The 16,399-nt window shown below is 28.5% G+C and overlaps 1 protein-coding gene across 3 annotated transcripts in view; it reads right to left on the reverse strand.

Moving 5' to 3' along the window:
- The window catches only part of LOC118070952 (uncharacterized), a 171,906-nt gene that overhangs the window by 112,472 nt on the left and 43,035 nt on the right, over window positions 1-16,399 (reverse strand). For all 3 annotated transcript variants that reach the window (XR_004690826.1, XM_035089850.1, XM_035089852.1), the window contains exons 4-5: window positions 12,112-12,858; window positions 9,966-10,876 (exon numbers count right to left, since the gene is read on the reverse strand). Coding sequence is in view for 2 of the 3 variants with exons in the window: in XM_035089850.1 (XP_034945741.1) it covers window positions 9,966-10,876; window positions 12,112-12,858 (1,658 nt within the window). In the remaining variant the exon portion in view is untranslated. The remainder of the gene's footprint in view (window positions 1-9,965; window positions 10,877-12,111; window positions 12,859-16,399) is intronic.

Raw genomic sequence — 16,399 nt, forward strand, 5'->3', positions numbered from 1 at the left:
TTTGTTCAGTATTCAAGCTTTGCAGTGTTAAAAATTGAAAATACGATTATATAGAATGACTAATCAGCTTTTTGTTAAACAATATTAAAGTTGAATGCAACGTTAATTTATCTGAATAGCTTTAAATATAAAAATAGACTAGGAAAAATCAATATCAGCAAATCATAAAACAACTAAAGATTAATGTAATCAGTCTCCATATTAAAGAAAAAATGGAATTATTCATTGAATCATCATAAAAAATTCTCCAATAAAATACTTTGATCACAATTATTAAAAAAATTTATTCAAAGTATCGATGATTTTATTAAATAATCATTTAAATATATTAAAGATTAATAATTATTTTTTAAAATAATCTTTTCTCGGACTCATAAGTTATTAATTACAGCACATTTTATTTTTTAGAATAAAATTATAACTTTTCTCTGTGAATTAAAAATTAAAAATATTTTTGATAATAAATGAAAATGTCAGTATTCCTGAAATTGAGGTCTGCTGATAAATTTTAAAAGTTGTACAGAGGAAAATCAATATAATTATTCAGCTATTGTAGGATATATAAATCAGTTGGTATTTATGATGATCAACAAGACTGAAATGTTAGTTGAAGAAATTTCATCATAAAGAACATGAATTTGAAATGTCTATCAATGTCTTTCTTCTTTCATCGTTCTTTGACTTCTATGCAATAGACTGGAAATGAGCAAATTTCGCCCGGATTATCTGTCTCTCATTTTCACGCGCACCCTAACTCTAATGAGACTGAATAGTTGAGATATTTTTGTTCACTAACAGCCAAGTCACGTTGCTCATCCTTTTAAATAATAGATTATTTTTGGTCCGCTGTCTTACATGTATTGTTATGAATAATTCATATATGATTTTTTTTTTGGAACAAATAAGCAGTTAAAATTCTTTAGGGGCTATGAAAAAATAATGAGTGTCGATTGATTTTTCGCATTCAAACATTCAACCCCTTTCTATGGCGCCATCTCGAAATTTACCTCGCAAAAATAGACTTGAACCCGGCCGATAAAGCTACAGGAATCTACTTTTGTTTATCTACTGAATTATCAACACCTGTAGATGCAAATGATGTAATCAGTTAATTGTATGCACCGCTGTCGATAAATTAATTATATCAATCGTAATGATTACTTTAGAGTGAGATGTAAAAGAATGATTGACGTTTTATTAAATTTATTATTTTTTAATTTAGTATAAAAAAAAATTTCAAATTCAAAAATTCCGAACTTTAAATGCATTTTTCGCGAAAACTGCAATAGATGCAAAAAAATGTTTTATATAAAAGTTGTAGATTTTCACATTCTCAACAACTTTTGTCTGAAACATTTTTCAATATCTATTATAGTTTTCGCTAAAAACGTTAAAAAAGGAATTTTAGAGCAACTTTACCCCCTTTTCACCTTGATGCTGGATTCGCAACCCCCTAAAAACTATCCCTACTTAAATCTAGCATACCTAGAAATATTCCAGCCAAGTTTGACCGAGGTTGAAAAATTGCCATTTCAGGTCTAACTTGACTGGACTATTTGTGGAAATTTATTAGAGGTAATTAAATAGTCAATAGAAAAAGAATTTAAGTTACTAAAATCAAATACACATTATTTAAATATGCAACTCTTTTGTTTGTATAATGCATTTTTAGACAGTGTATTTTATTTTTTATGACATGAAAAATACTAATCAATTTTTGTTGATGGAGAAAAAATAATATAATCTAACTAGCAAGTAAATTGCATAAGCTCAACCATGAACATGTAATGAAAATTTATTATTATTATTATTATCAATAATCAATCTTTATTTTTATTAAATTATTTTTACAAACTTCACATAAATTAGCGTTAAAAAATTATAGATAATAATTACTGAATATAAATAATAAATTATTAATGACTTGTTTTTATGATTAAAAAGTATAAGAATTATGCAAATGAATTTTTTTAAATAGATTTCAGTCGTAGAACAGAGGAAATATTTTCGTGATATCATGTTCATAACAACTTAAAGAAAAAAACTTATAATTTTGAAGTGAGCACATCAATTAGTGAGGCAACGTGTCTATCAAGAAGCTAAATAGAGGTAGCTCTATAAATGACTACATCAGTTGCTAGCCAGCAAAAAAGAAAGGAAAATTACAAAAATTCTCTTTCTTTTTATTTTAATATCCAGTGTCGCCTGAAGTACTGTCAACAGTTTTCATAAAACCTGTCGATAAATTACAGTCAACTGCAAGCAAAAAAGTGATGAATATTTAGTTTGAAAAATTTATTAAAAATTTCTTCTACTTAAATGTCAATCTTTTTTTCCAGTAATCCAGTAATAAATAAAACATTGCTCTTCAATCGTCAACCTGTTTTGACACAAATGACGATCAAACCTAATTACTTGATTATTATTTCAATAAACCCAACAAAAAAAAGCTCAATAACTCTTTGACAATTTAATTAAATAAAAATCCTATTACATCTTTTTATATCGATTATTCTATATTTTTTTTTCTATCTATTGTAAGCTCATAATATTGATTGAAGATGGGCATCAATAATTAAAGAGCTGAATAGCCTTAATTTATTTTTATAAACGAGTCTTAAAAAATGCAAAGACCTTTACTTGCAATATAAACTCAATGAATGAAGATTAAGTTTTATTTACTCGAGCTTATTACAATAGATCTTTAAAGTAACAGTACTTTATCAAGAATAACGTTTTATTCAAATGAAACGTCACTTCGTTTTTATTGTATTCGACTCGACGCTCATACTGAATTGCAATCGTCTGCTAATTTAGCTACGAGTAAATAAATTTCAATAGGTCGAAGCATTCAATAGAAATGGAATCGTTGGCGTATCTATACATATTCATCGTAATTGTCATACGAAAACTATTGCTTAACTCACATTCTGGACGATCGATTCATCAAATATCAATGGGGATCTATTGTACTTATTCATAAACAGAAAAGCTACCACCATCATTCGTCCTCGTGCACCGACTCATGCGAAAATAAATAAATTTAATTAGATGCAGATAGTATTTTATTCATATCACAAATGCTATTGTTTTCAATACCTGTTTGGATGTAGGAACTTTTCTCAAGGAAATCGGTAAAGGTCTACAATCTCATCTCTAATGAATAACATTATTTATTAACTAACTGACCTGTGCAAAAATTTCGTACAATGTTGTGATTTAATATTATATGTTAATATGATTTGAAAATAAGTTAATGTATAAGTTCTTGATGTTCTAAAAATTATTCGCACGCTTCAGCTATATATGTTTGTTTGAAAACAATTTAAAAATAAAATAATTAAAAAAAATAAATACTGGCTATGACAGTTTTGTTTAGATTTTTTGCCCAAAGCTGAGAACATAAGCTTTAAAATGATATATAAGTTATTGATTTTGGTTATGTATTTATAAAGATCTAAGCCTTCAAGGAAAAAACACCTTTTAGGAATAATATATATGATTAATATGTTCATTTAATCAAAAAAGAAATCAATTGATTGTTTTTGAAACTTTTTGATCGACTATTTTTTTTAAATTAATTTGTTGTTTACTGTTGCCCGATCCTTTAGTCAGTTACGCAAGGGATTTTTGTTAATAAGAGTTAAAACTATCTCTAGGAATATTTTTATTAAAGGAAACCAGAATAAAAAATTAAAAGTATTCAGATAATAAATGTATTTTTAATGTGATCTAAAAGACAAGGTATCAAAAAGATTTATATGGCAATTAAATAGTTGTAAATTCCTGATATGTGATGTCAAGAAATTTCGAATATAGTATCACGTATTTTGTCAGCATTTACATAAACACGACTAACAAAGAGAAGAAACCATAATAGGTTATTTAATAGGAGACTTCTGACATGGAAGAAAATACTCTAGTGCTACGACAGATTCGAGATTTGTTTTTGTAGCAATTTAAATTGTTCTTGTGTCTAGGAAAAAGTCTGTAATTGAACACAGCAGATTCAGATTTATCTAGAGCTAAATAAGAAAAACTAAGAATTATTTAAAACATTATTCTACTTATTGAGACATTTTTTTTATCACTGCAAATCTATGATCTACAAAATATTCTAAAATAAAACACTTCAATTTACAGTAGCAATCAAATATTTATCTCCATCATCTTATTTTCTATTTCTAAACCTTTCTAAATGAGAAAAAATACTCTTCTCCAACTCAATAATGTTTTATTAATCTCACGATTTTTCTTAACTAAAAATAAATGACTGAATTTTTTTTGATCCTAGCATGCAGGTGATTCCTACAAGTACTAATCGTTTACACTTACAACTATTAATCGCTTTGAAGACCAATCATCAGTCTAATCATTTGATCCAAAGTTTCTGTTTGTTATTTCATGTATCATATGATTTATGAAGTCTCAAATACAGTGACTGACAAACCCCCAAGATTAATCCGAATCATTTTAGTTCTATTGTAATTTAGAATGATTGATAATTGTATCAATGGCAGTCTGACAGCTGAGCATGCAATCTCAGGGGTAGGTAAACTCATTAGAGAAATGGGGTCAATCGATGTGTAATGAGACAGAAAAAAAAAACTCAAGATTCACTTTTTGTTGCAACTAGTACGTGATGCGTATACGTAATTTTGAGAACATGCAGTTACAACTCGGATAAATGCAGGATAACTTAATGACATAGCGATATTTATTATCGCCATAGTAGAATCTTGATTACCGATTGCACCAGCCTTCAACTGGTTAATCCACAAGCCGCCTCAGAGATAATATCTTTCTGCGTCATTGAACGCTATGATTACAGCAAAAAGACTAATTGTAAGTCTTACCAATCGATTGATCGGCAAAAATAAAATTCTCAAGAACAGCTAAAGAGATTAGAGATCGAGTTTACAATATTTTTAACTCGCAATGGGGTCCAACGATATATCTACTAAAAAAAGAAAAGTCGTTACAAAGCTCTTAATCGATTAAGTGTCTTAATCAAATCTCAGTACTTATCAGATAGTACTTGAAAGTATAACACGTATGAAAATTAATGCAGAGATATTTTTATTGATAAAGAATCGATAAGATCGATAATTTAAGTATTATTGGAAATTGATCGAGTGATGTTGATATAATTTTAAACGTGTGATTATTTTATCTAGAACAGAATAGATTTTATTAGAATATATCTGAAGATAATATTTTTGATTATAATTGAGAATAAATTTATTAGAAAGATATTGATTGTGATTTTAAAAATTTAGCTCGCCAATTTATATACTTTGTAATTCTAAAATTATATTTTCTTAATAAGATCATAGTTCTCACAGTTTTATTGGTCGTTATTTGCACGATTGGATCGTAATCTACATCTAACTTCTCACGGTGAAATTGTACATAAATTTCTGACTTACGTGTAAATTACACAGTTATCATTCAATAATTTTTTAGAAATTCAATAAAAACAAATAATTATTACCACTTTGAAGGATGAAAAAAAATTTTTTTTTTTTGAATTTATGAATTATTCAAATTGTTTAATTGTTTTTTATCATTTTTATTATGAGTTAAAAGCGCACTGAATATTATTGTGTTCCATATTCCACATTTATTAACCAGGGTTATTCACTAATGGATGAATTTATTTGATAATCATAAATTCATTAGATTGAAATTTCTATTAAGCACAGCTTATTGGAAATAAACATCTGTTAATAGTCAATAAATCTATTTATTATTTTTTATCTAAGGCATAGTATATCTTTCTAATAGCAGTAAAGGTTAAAACCTCGTGAACTTCACTTAATAAGTTTCAATATATAATACATTTTTTTTATTAATAAATAGAAATTATTTTCTATCATCATTACTCCTTTAAATAAGCTACTGCATTATTGTTATTTTTATAATTATTAATCATTAGCATAATAAAAATATTGTGTATTATTATTATTTTTTTATAATCAATAAAAACAATTAATAATCATTTTTTTTTAATTAAAAATCAATTGTAAATTATTACCAATTGGTATCAGATAATTTTTTATTAATATAAAATAAATGAAAACAAGTTATAAAACAGATTAGCAATTTTGAAAAAGTGTCATAAACATTCCCGCATATGATAAAGTCTGTCAAAGTTATGAAGAGTTGTCTTGTCTCTCATTTTCGTGAGGTAAAGGTATTAAAAGCAAGAAGATGGAAAGTTTGAGAACGGACTTGTGAGATACGAGGGCGCATTTACATGATATGAATATAATAGAGAGGGCTGGTTTCATGGAAGAGTGCCGAGAAGCGCTACCTGTTGAACAGAAAGTTCAAACCCTCGGTGACCTACAAGCCATTTACACGTCTACTTCTCTCAGTCATATTCCATTTTCGCAATTATCTTGATTATTTATTTATTATTTTACGCACCAGAATATCCATTAGAAATAATGGCACTTGCGTAATATGATGATAATATCACTATGTTGGTATTAAATTAAATTATCTATCATGAAATCCATAAAACTAACGATATAATAAATAAGAATAAAATCATTTAACTTTATTGGGAAAAAGTATAAAGCTATGACTATTTCTAACATGCCAAGATTATATACACATAGAAATGTCATTCATATATTATATTAAAGCGGAAACATACACCCGATTGCATCGGGATTGACGTTGGTCCCTCACCCTATCAATCGAACTCTAATAGGATTCTAGAAGTATAATATAAACCGTAGGGACCAACTCCCGCAGGAAAATACTCTCGATATGTTTTCTTCATTTATAAATATGTATATACATCAGAGTATTCAAAGAAGAAATGAGCGAATGGCTTTTTCGAGGATTGTAACTCTTATTTATGTTGTCTGATACAGCTATATATTATGAATAATCCATTGGTGATTTCAGCTATACTTCATTTGACTCATACTGAGATAAAAAACAATAAATCAATAGCAAATTAATTGAATGGCTCGTAGATACATTTCATGATAGGGCGAAAAGTGTTTCATTTGTTGATTGATATCTTCTTCAAAATGTTTTTTATTGAATTTAGAGAAGTCAGTAGACACTTCGAGGGCTTTATTTGATTATTAGAGTTCTGTTTTGAATATTGTTTTTAACTTCAAGTGATCACTAACTTTATTAAATAAAGTTAAAAAAATTGTTTAAAGCTTGAAAAATAAATCAAATAGAAGTTTTTTTTTTGCTACTTCATAGCAATTTAATTTTTATAACTATCCAATAGTTTATTTAATATTAAAAATTTTTTTTCAATATAAAAAATATATATTTTTTACCAAAACTGAATTATTGATATTAATTTTTGAAGTTAAAAATTCGATAAGTTTATAAATGATTTAATAATAATAAAACATTTGAACCTGTTAACATTAATTTAATGTTCATGAATGTGATAAAAAATTATCTACATCAAATAATTATTCCTGATCGAATAAATTTGTCGACAGAATAAAAGCTACCTTTAGGATCATTCAAATAAAACACGTTAGCAAGTTCTATAAAAGAAAAATATGAATCATTAAATTAAAAAGTCTATTCAAAGTAATATTTTATTGGTTTAACTTCCATAGCTAATCTTCATAAAAATAACGAATAAATGAAAAGATAACATTCGTCCCTAATAAAATATATTTTTTCGTATCTAATTAACTTTTTGTTTTCAGCGAATGGATCTTACTATTTGCTTATTTATTACGTAATCCTCCTACCATTTTGTTTTATCATTGAATCATTTTAGGACGAAGTTCGTGTCCATCTACTTGATGAAAAGTCATAAAAAATAATAAAAGCTAATGACTGCTTGTCCAATGTTTTATTAAGCTATCAAAAAGCTATTTAGTTTATTGATATGTATTTTTTATTCGCGAACACTTGAAAGATTTCGATCTACAGAAAGATTAAATACCGGAAATTTACTTTTATCAATTTTATTAGTAGACGAGTCGTTTAGTTTACAACAAAAGAGCTACGAATAGAAAATTACTTGGTGTGTTAAAAATTCAATATACCTGTGTGTTGACAAAAGAATTATTATAAAGAAGACGTGCAGGAAGACGTCTTGTTAAACGGCGCCTGATGTCTAAATGAATAAATGCAACACAATTTATTCAAGCTTATGTAGTCCATTCACGCTGCGTGTTTGTTCTGACACAAAACATTTTTAAAATAAAAGATAATATTTTAGAGGTGTATACACTCCATTGCAATATCTTATATATAAGAGCTTTCAAAAATCTACATCAGCAGTTTAAGTGTGAAATAAAAAATATTCTTATTCTAATATACGATACTATACAAGAATTATGAATGAGATGTCTGCTTTAAAATTCGTTTTCTTTTTTAAATTACATCAATAAAATGTTATTGGATACTTTTATATAACTCAGAAGTTAATTGGTGAATTTTTTTTATTAGTAATAAATATTGCTTTATATTATTTCATTAATTTTTTAATTTTTTTTATCATTGCTTTCATCTCATAAGCTAAAAGTCTATTATTAAAGTAAATACCTAAATATTCTATTCACTTTGAATGATTAGACTGGTAGATCCGGCTAGTGAATAAATTATGAAACTTTACAGCATTATTTGGAATCAAAAGAAGTCTCTTTGTTCAGCTGCATTTCATCTCGTAGTTCTAATTTAATTTAATTCTTTTTTCTTTTTCTCATAGTTGTTAAATGATGATAAAAACTATTTCACTTTTTTTGTCATTAATTTTGCATAAAATAATAAACATAATTAACTAAAAAAATTATTTAATTGATTTTAGCTTATTAAATCAAATAATAAAATAAATCTCAATAAATAAATTTTCGATTATGAACAATGTTCCAATTAAATTAATTGAATGCTTTTATAAAATATAATATTCAATCATTTATAAGCCATTGTTAATATAACTCAAATATTTGCAATTTATTCATTTGAACAAATTTTAAAAATAATAATTACCTCAATAAGGGAACACTTTAATAAAATATTGTATATTTTGTGTCTCTCAATTCAAAATAAATCCCAAAACATATTTTAATAAATAAATGATCATGGTTATTCTTGAATTATGGTTTGTAGAAAAATACTTAATTATTAAAGTTAATATGTTGTTTTTGATAAGTAATTAATGAACTTTATAAAATACATTATGACTAAACCAGCTCATAAATAAAGCTTAAAAAAATTTCCAATGTGGGATTAAAAAAAAATTTTTTTAAAAAATAATAAAATAAAGTGCTCATCAGTTAATATGAAAAATCTTTATATACGCAAAAAAGAGTAAAGGATATTTTTATTACAGTAATTAGTAATAATATGATAGACATAAAAAAGTCACGCAGTTAATTCTGAGGATGAGTGTATGATGAAAGGAGGATATATATACACTCTTACATACTTGCTATGTAAAACGAAATAAAAGAAGCTCCCTAAAGGGGGAAAAGAAACACCTGTAATCCCGAAATTTGATCGTTTTGGTCAGTCAACATGACCGGGCTGGGCAGTATTACTAGACAGGAAAGGAGTCTGCAGGCGCTTATCGATTAGTACGATCATGACGAAAGGATTGCAACTCAACACGATGTTAAGGTAAGACCCTCTTTACCTTTCTCTCTACTCCACCTACCCTTAAATTTTAAGAGGCAGAATTATAAATTCTAAAACCTCGAGGCGAAAACGACTACACAAAATTCTCTTTGATATTCTTTCCTTCATTGCATTCTGTTTTCTCTTCTCTTACTGTAATAATTTATTTCTTTCCCTCTCACCCATTAACTTCAACCAACTTACAACTACGTCCTATTAATCTGCTTAATAGACTTGAATAAAAAAATTATAAAGATTAGACATAATCAGTCTCGTTGTCAATTTGGACGTTATCATTTCAGAGTTGTAGGTAATGAGCCATGCATCTGATAAAAATAATAACTTACCGTGCGAAGAAGGCCGCAGCAGCACTCGCTTGAGATGGTGTTCCAGGTGTACCTTTAACTGCATACGAATATTTAGTCTCTTGAAACATTGGCAGGACATTTAATGACTTTGGATAACCATAACGATGATAATAATGATCACCATATTTATCACTATGAACTCTTTCACTTTTATCAACAGACTTAGCAGAGCAATGACCTTGTGCTGAACGCGGATGATTTTTGTCATGATTACTAGGATAGATAACTTTCTCAGACGACTCATATTGATGTGTCTTCTCATGTGTTAAAGCGGGCGGCTTATCGATAGCTCCATAAGACTTAAATCCCTTGAGCTCACCGTAATACTTGAGATTGTCGACCTTATAGCCCACGTGGCTAATAACTGCAGGCTCGTGATTGCTTTTCGATTTCGATCCCTCATGTTTGTGCAATTGTTCTCGTCCTAATCGACTTTTTTCCCCTGCTTTACCATCAGATTCACCTTTCAATTTATCCATTTTAGTCACTGATTTGTCGTTTAATTTATTTTGACCATCACTTTGTTTCAAATAATCTCCAGTTCCTTGTTTATAAAGTTTGGCTTCGTTATTATCCAGCATCACATCAGGACATATAACTCCACCAGCATTAACACCAAGAATAATGCCTCCATTAAAGTTAGTTCGACTCTGATCACATGCTTTGATCTGTTGCTCCATGTGCTTCAAATTGTCATCATTAATCTCAGCAGAATCATCAGACTTAATCCGATCCACATGCACGTCCTGTTTATGCATTTGACGGTGGCGGGTCATAACGCCACGCGTTGCTTCTCGCGCAGTCGGCGTGGTACTGACTAGATTAACGGGCGTCTCACTACCAAGACCACTCCCGCCCCGAACCCCCACTTGTCGTCGTCCCTTCTCCTCCTATAAATAATAAAGAATAAAGTTACATTTTGCCATCATTAAACAGAGACTGACTCTACATTATAATTACAATTATGATACCTAGTAATGATGGTTGAAATCATTTTCAACAGTTATTTATTCGATATTATTGAAAAATGAGTAATTGATCTGAATATTAATGATGGTAAGTTTATATTAGCAAAGCTCAATATACTATTAACCGAATGTAAATGTTGTTTTCATTTAATTATAATTTATACAGGTTTTTTTATTATTTTTTTGATAAAGGTATTCTTGGTTTTAATTGGTAGTATTAACTTCACTGATACCCATGAAAAACTCGGCAAAAATAAAACATTCTGAACCAAAAGGATGTTTTTTCAACTCTCTATAAATCTCTTGGTAAAAAAAAAATTAAGTTATTCACAAAATGAGAATATGTTACAAAATTATTCAAACTCTATCACTGAATTACCAATCAATTTAATTATAATATTAAAATTCATGATTTATTTTTTATACTTATTATGAATTAATTTATCGAGTCTTTATTAATTTATTGCCAAATATTAGAATTAAGATCTCCAATAAAGTATCTGATATAAGGTAGCTATGGTATAATATCAACTTAATATGCAACATGAGCATGATAGGAATATCGCAAGAGATCAAAGGTACTTGATATAAAATAGACCAACTTAGATAAAATATCATGATAAGAGATGTAGAAAAGATTAGAACGACCCGCAAATTATGCAACCTTAATAATGCATAAAAAATACATCTACATAAACAAGAATAAATGATCAACTCGAAAAAAAAATAGTTTACATATCTTATAAGCAGTGTGAATTCTCAGGACTATTATGCTAACTTGTATCCCAGTCAGTATTTTTCAAGCACATTAAATCAACTGGACTTTTATAGAAAAGAGTTATTTCCATGAGAATTTTTCTTTTCAATCTCTAAAACACCCTTGAGGTTCACAGTTCTCATGCCTGTTGGGTTTTCTTGTTGATTTAAGTGGGTCAGCGACAATTAAAAAATTTGTATTTCATTATGTTACAAAAAATTACATTGTGATACCAAAAAAAAAATTGGACTTTGTATTTTTACTTGTAATAAATGACTGGTTAATTAAATAATAATTTATCTAATTAATCTATTCATCTTATTTAGAAAGAACTCTCTAATTGAGCATATTGATAATCAAGATAAAATAAATTCGTTCTTTCTCTTCCGCATACTTTTACCTGAATTTTTTTTACATCATCCGGTCGTCTAATGACATCAGAATATTTTGGTGGATCCTGTAGATACCTCGGGGCTGGTTCAAATCTGAAGGAATCTTTTGGCGCATGTTCTTGATACTTAGGAGGCCTATCAAACTGACGATACTTTAAAGCCTCCACTTGATGATTGGCGACATGACATTCGGCTATTTCAATCTTATTCAGTTGATGATTACCAGTTCCATTAATCTTTGGTTCTGGCTTGGTATGATTGTGTTTGACAGCCGTCTTCTCTCGTTTTTCGTTTTTATCTGATGAAACTAACTTCAATTCTTTCTTATCCTCAATACTTGTTCCACCATCATGTGTCTTTTCATTGCCTGATCGATGACATTTGCTATGACGACTTTCATGTTTAGGTAATCCTGATTCAATTTGATAAAATGTTAGTTCTCGTGAATTTTGTGACTTGGATCTCACTTCGTTGGATAATGAATGCTGTTTTTCAGGTTGTGAATGACTACGTGGATACTTAGGATGAAAATAATCGACAAAGTCGTTGGGCTGGCAAGACAATGTTTGACTAATTGTTCCAAGTCTTCCAGAACTCCCACCCTCTGGGAAATCATTGGGATATTTACTATTCTGCTGAGCTCTGTACTTCTCTTCAAATTGGGAATAGTTGTAAGTGCTGAAGCCAATTTGATTAAAATTGCGACTGAGGTTTGCTGAATCATAATCTGTTGAAGTGACAGCCTCCATATTGATCTGAAATGAATAAAAAAAAAATACTTAGCTTCCATTGACTTTATTTTGAGAGAGTAAATATAAAACTAAATAAACTGTACACTTAGTGGACGGTAAGTAAAGGATAACATTCCAAAAACGATAATAAGCTTAAGGAGAAACAAAAGGGGTGATGTACGTACATTGGTAAAAAAGAAAAGGTTGAGTCAAAGGGACATCACCAAAGGGAAAACAGTTGAAGCGTCAAAGAGAAAAGCCACCAAGCGGATAAGACAACAATCCCCTTCACAAATGCCACTAGGATTTGGATCACTCATCTCTAGAGCAGGAGCTAAATTTCAAAGGCAAATGTCATGCTTTTTTATATTTGCAAAATGACTTGAATATCTGAATTTTCATTAAAATTTCAAAAAGATTTCATTAGTCTAATAAAAAAAAAAATGCTCTCAAATGCTAATCCACTTTAATATTTAAAGAAGCACCTTGGAAACATAGTAATTTATGACTAAAAAATTATTATCTTTATTCAATTGTATGGAAAATTGATCAACTCACTGCTTTAATTTATTTTCATTATTTATTGATTTCTCTTTCACCAAGTTTTCATTTATTTGCTACAGCTTTTTCCAGTGATGCGTCAATCGAATAGTTTTTTTTGCATTGTTGAAAAAATTGATTGCAAATTTTGTATTCTAAAAGTTGAACGGAAACATGAGAATGTTTACTCATTCAAATTCTAGCCTCATCCTGCACAAATTCCAGTCGTGTTTCGACCTGACTTTCATCAAAGTTTTTTTTCCACTTCTGTGCATTTTGTTGAATTTTAAAAAAATGACTATAAAAATCATTCAAATACCACAAATGTTTATGTAAATAGTGACTTTTATGTTCTTTTTTTACGAGTTTGAGGCGATTTAATTGGGAAGGAGAATAGAATAAAAAGACAAAGGCAGTAAACGGTAGCCATTGACAATAAGTCCTAAGAAGGATGACCTTCGTTAGGGGGATATTCTAGATGCACCTGGTACAAGATTACATCGACACCCTCCACACATGGCGTTAGCCATGTATGTTAGAAGAGGGAAGCAATGTTGACGATTGAAATATCGATGTGCAATTTATTAGAATTTTGTAAAAGGGAGGAATAAAATGGTACCAAATGGATTCACGAAAGTCATTTCCAAAGGGTCAAGGGTGAAAAACACGATGGAAAAAAAAAATAAAACGTCTACTACTAAATCTTACATCTTTGGTATGACATATCATTAAAATTTTTATTAGAAAAATGACTTTTTTTTTTTATTTATAGACATCCATTTATTTTCAACAATAGGAAATAAAATTTTTTTTCTTATTTATTTCATAATATTTCGAATTTTTTAGCCAACGTATGCCTTTGGATTAAAATAATCTTCGATTTCTATTGATTTACGCAGGAGCTAGACAGGATATTAAAACAGCACTATCATTCTCTGTCTTTTGAAACTCATACGAACGTGAGACAATAGTAACTTTTGATTATCACTTCCTACGCAGCATTGGTAATTATTAGGATAACTCTGAACAATAGCAAATTGGATTTGTATAATATTTGTATAAAAATTTTTAATTATATTCATTTTGTTTGTGATAATTTTTGCCTCTTTTTATGTAGCAAAAAATAATATAAATAATTCTCGCATGAGTTTATTTTATTTTTTTAAAATTTAATTATAAAATTATACAAAAATGTTGAAAAACTTTTGTCAATTTTTTTCTTTCACATTTAATTTCCTTTTAGCTTTTTTATGATTAAATTAAAAGTTTTCAAGTTAAGAAAATGAAAGTATATAACATTAAATATATTTTCCAATCCAACAAGTTCCACTTTCAACCCGAAAACGCTTACAACATTTTGGGGTGAATAAAATAATATGAATTTTTATTCATCAATTCCGATTACTTTGGGAAAGAGTTAACTTTTTGGAGTTTAATCTTCTCAATATTCTGTATTTGAAAAGATTTTGCATCAATCTATTCCGTAACAGATCGGCTTAATGGAAGCATAAAAATTGACAAAGAGATCAAAGCGAAATTGTCATCTTGCGATTTCGAAATTTGAAATGACGGAAATGATGGACTTGAGGCAAACATTCCATGGAGATTTATTTTCCTTTGTTCCCGACTGATTGTAGTTGATAACAAAAAGCCTGAAGAGCCAAATACACAGTGCAATATGCCGAGATACACCTCAACATTATCCGTGACCGCGTCACAAAATTATTCTCCTCCCTCGCCGCTGCTTCATGTGCAATCCGTCAGGACGTTTACGCACTTGCACGCGCAAAAATCGTGGGTGGGTATACAAAAGTGCGAATAGGCACGCCTGCTAGCTCTTTAATCTTCATGGATCAAAACGAAGGGTGAGGTTGACTATACAAGTTATAAGGGAGTCGGGTTCTTTACTACAAGGACACGATTGCTTCGTGAATTCAAGTGAAACCCTAACAACATTTCAAAGGAATTTAGAAGCCGCAAAAAAATTGCATTGTAATTAAAATTTATCTTGAAAATCCATATGGATGAGATGCATTTAAGATTGTACTTTATCTGAAGCAAAGAATATACTTTTAATTTTTATGTCTGAGTAATTTTTTCGAGATTAAATTTTTACCTATAGAAATGAAACTTAAGGTGTTTTTTTTTTGTATAAAAAAATAGGAAGTGGGCACTTCTTGTTATTTCTTTTTAATGGTACTGCAATGTACTTCAATCTCCTTACGCTTCGTCATTCTCGTTTGTCTCAGTTTTGTTCTTAACCATAAAATTTTTGCTTCCATTTTTTTTTTTCTTTACATTTTAGTTACTTAAGCACGAAGGTTTGTTACAAGTAAAAAAGTCGCAAGAACTCTTTTATCTAAAAGCTAAAGTAAACCGCTTTTTATTTCTCTACGTACACACTGTCTTTTACTCCGTTCTTAAACTCAGAAACGCGAAAAAGTTAAAATATAAAATTATATATAAACCAACTTGCTACCTGCGTCTTACATTTCACGATATTATGCTTGCCTAACATGCGTAACTCTTGTTAAATAGTAACTACATAGTTTGCATGATAAATAAATATAATATAATTTTTGTTGAAGAAAAAAAATTAAATAAATAACCGAAAGAGTAAACAAAATTACGATTTTTTTTTTATTGTAAAATTATTTTGAAAAATAAAATAATAAGTTGCGACAAATTAAAGTATATTTTACTTTATTATAAGAGAGAACGAGTCTATCAAGGTTGCTCATTTTATTCACAAAAAGAAGAATATAATAGAAAACATTGAAATAAGCTCTTCAAGAGCTTTATGCGGGTATTAGACGTATATACAGAAAATGTATATATTTTGCAAGCATTTAATATTATTATTAATTTGCATATAAATTGTTTGTTGTATTTTTTTTTAATCAAAACAGATTTTTTCAATTAAATAAAAAAAATTTTAAATAAATGTACCATTATTTATAATGGCATAATATTTTTTTTCTTGCCAATTAATAAAATTAAATAATTAAAAAAAGTTACTTGTCAT

This window comes from Chelonus insularis, unplaced genomic scaffold, assembly GCF_013357705.1.
Source record: "Chelonus insularis isolate UGA/USDA-ARS -01 unplaced genomic scaffold, ASM1335770v1 contig_70_pilon, whole genome shotgun sequence".
NCBI lineage: Eukaryota > Metazoa > Arthropoda > Insecta > Hymenoptera > Braconidae > Chelonus > Chelonus insularis.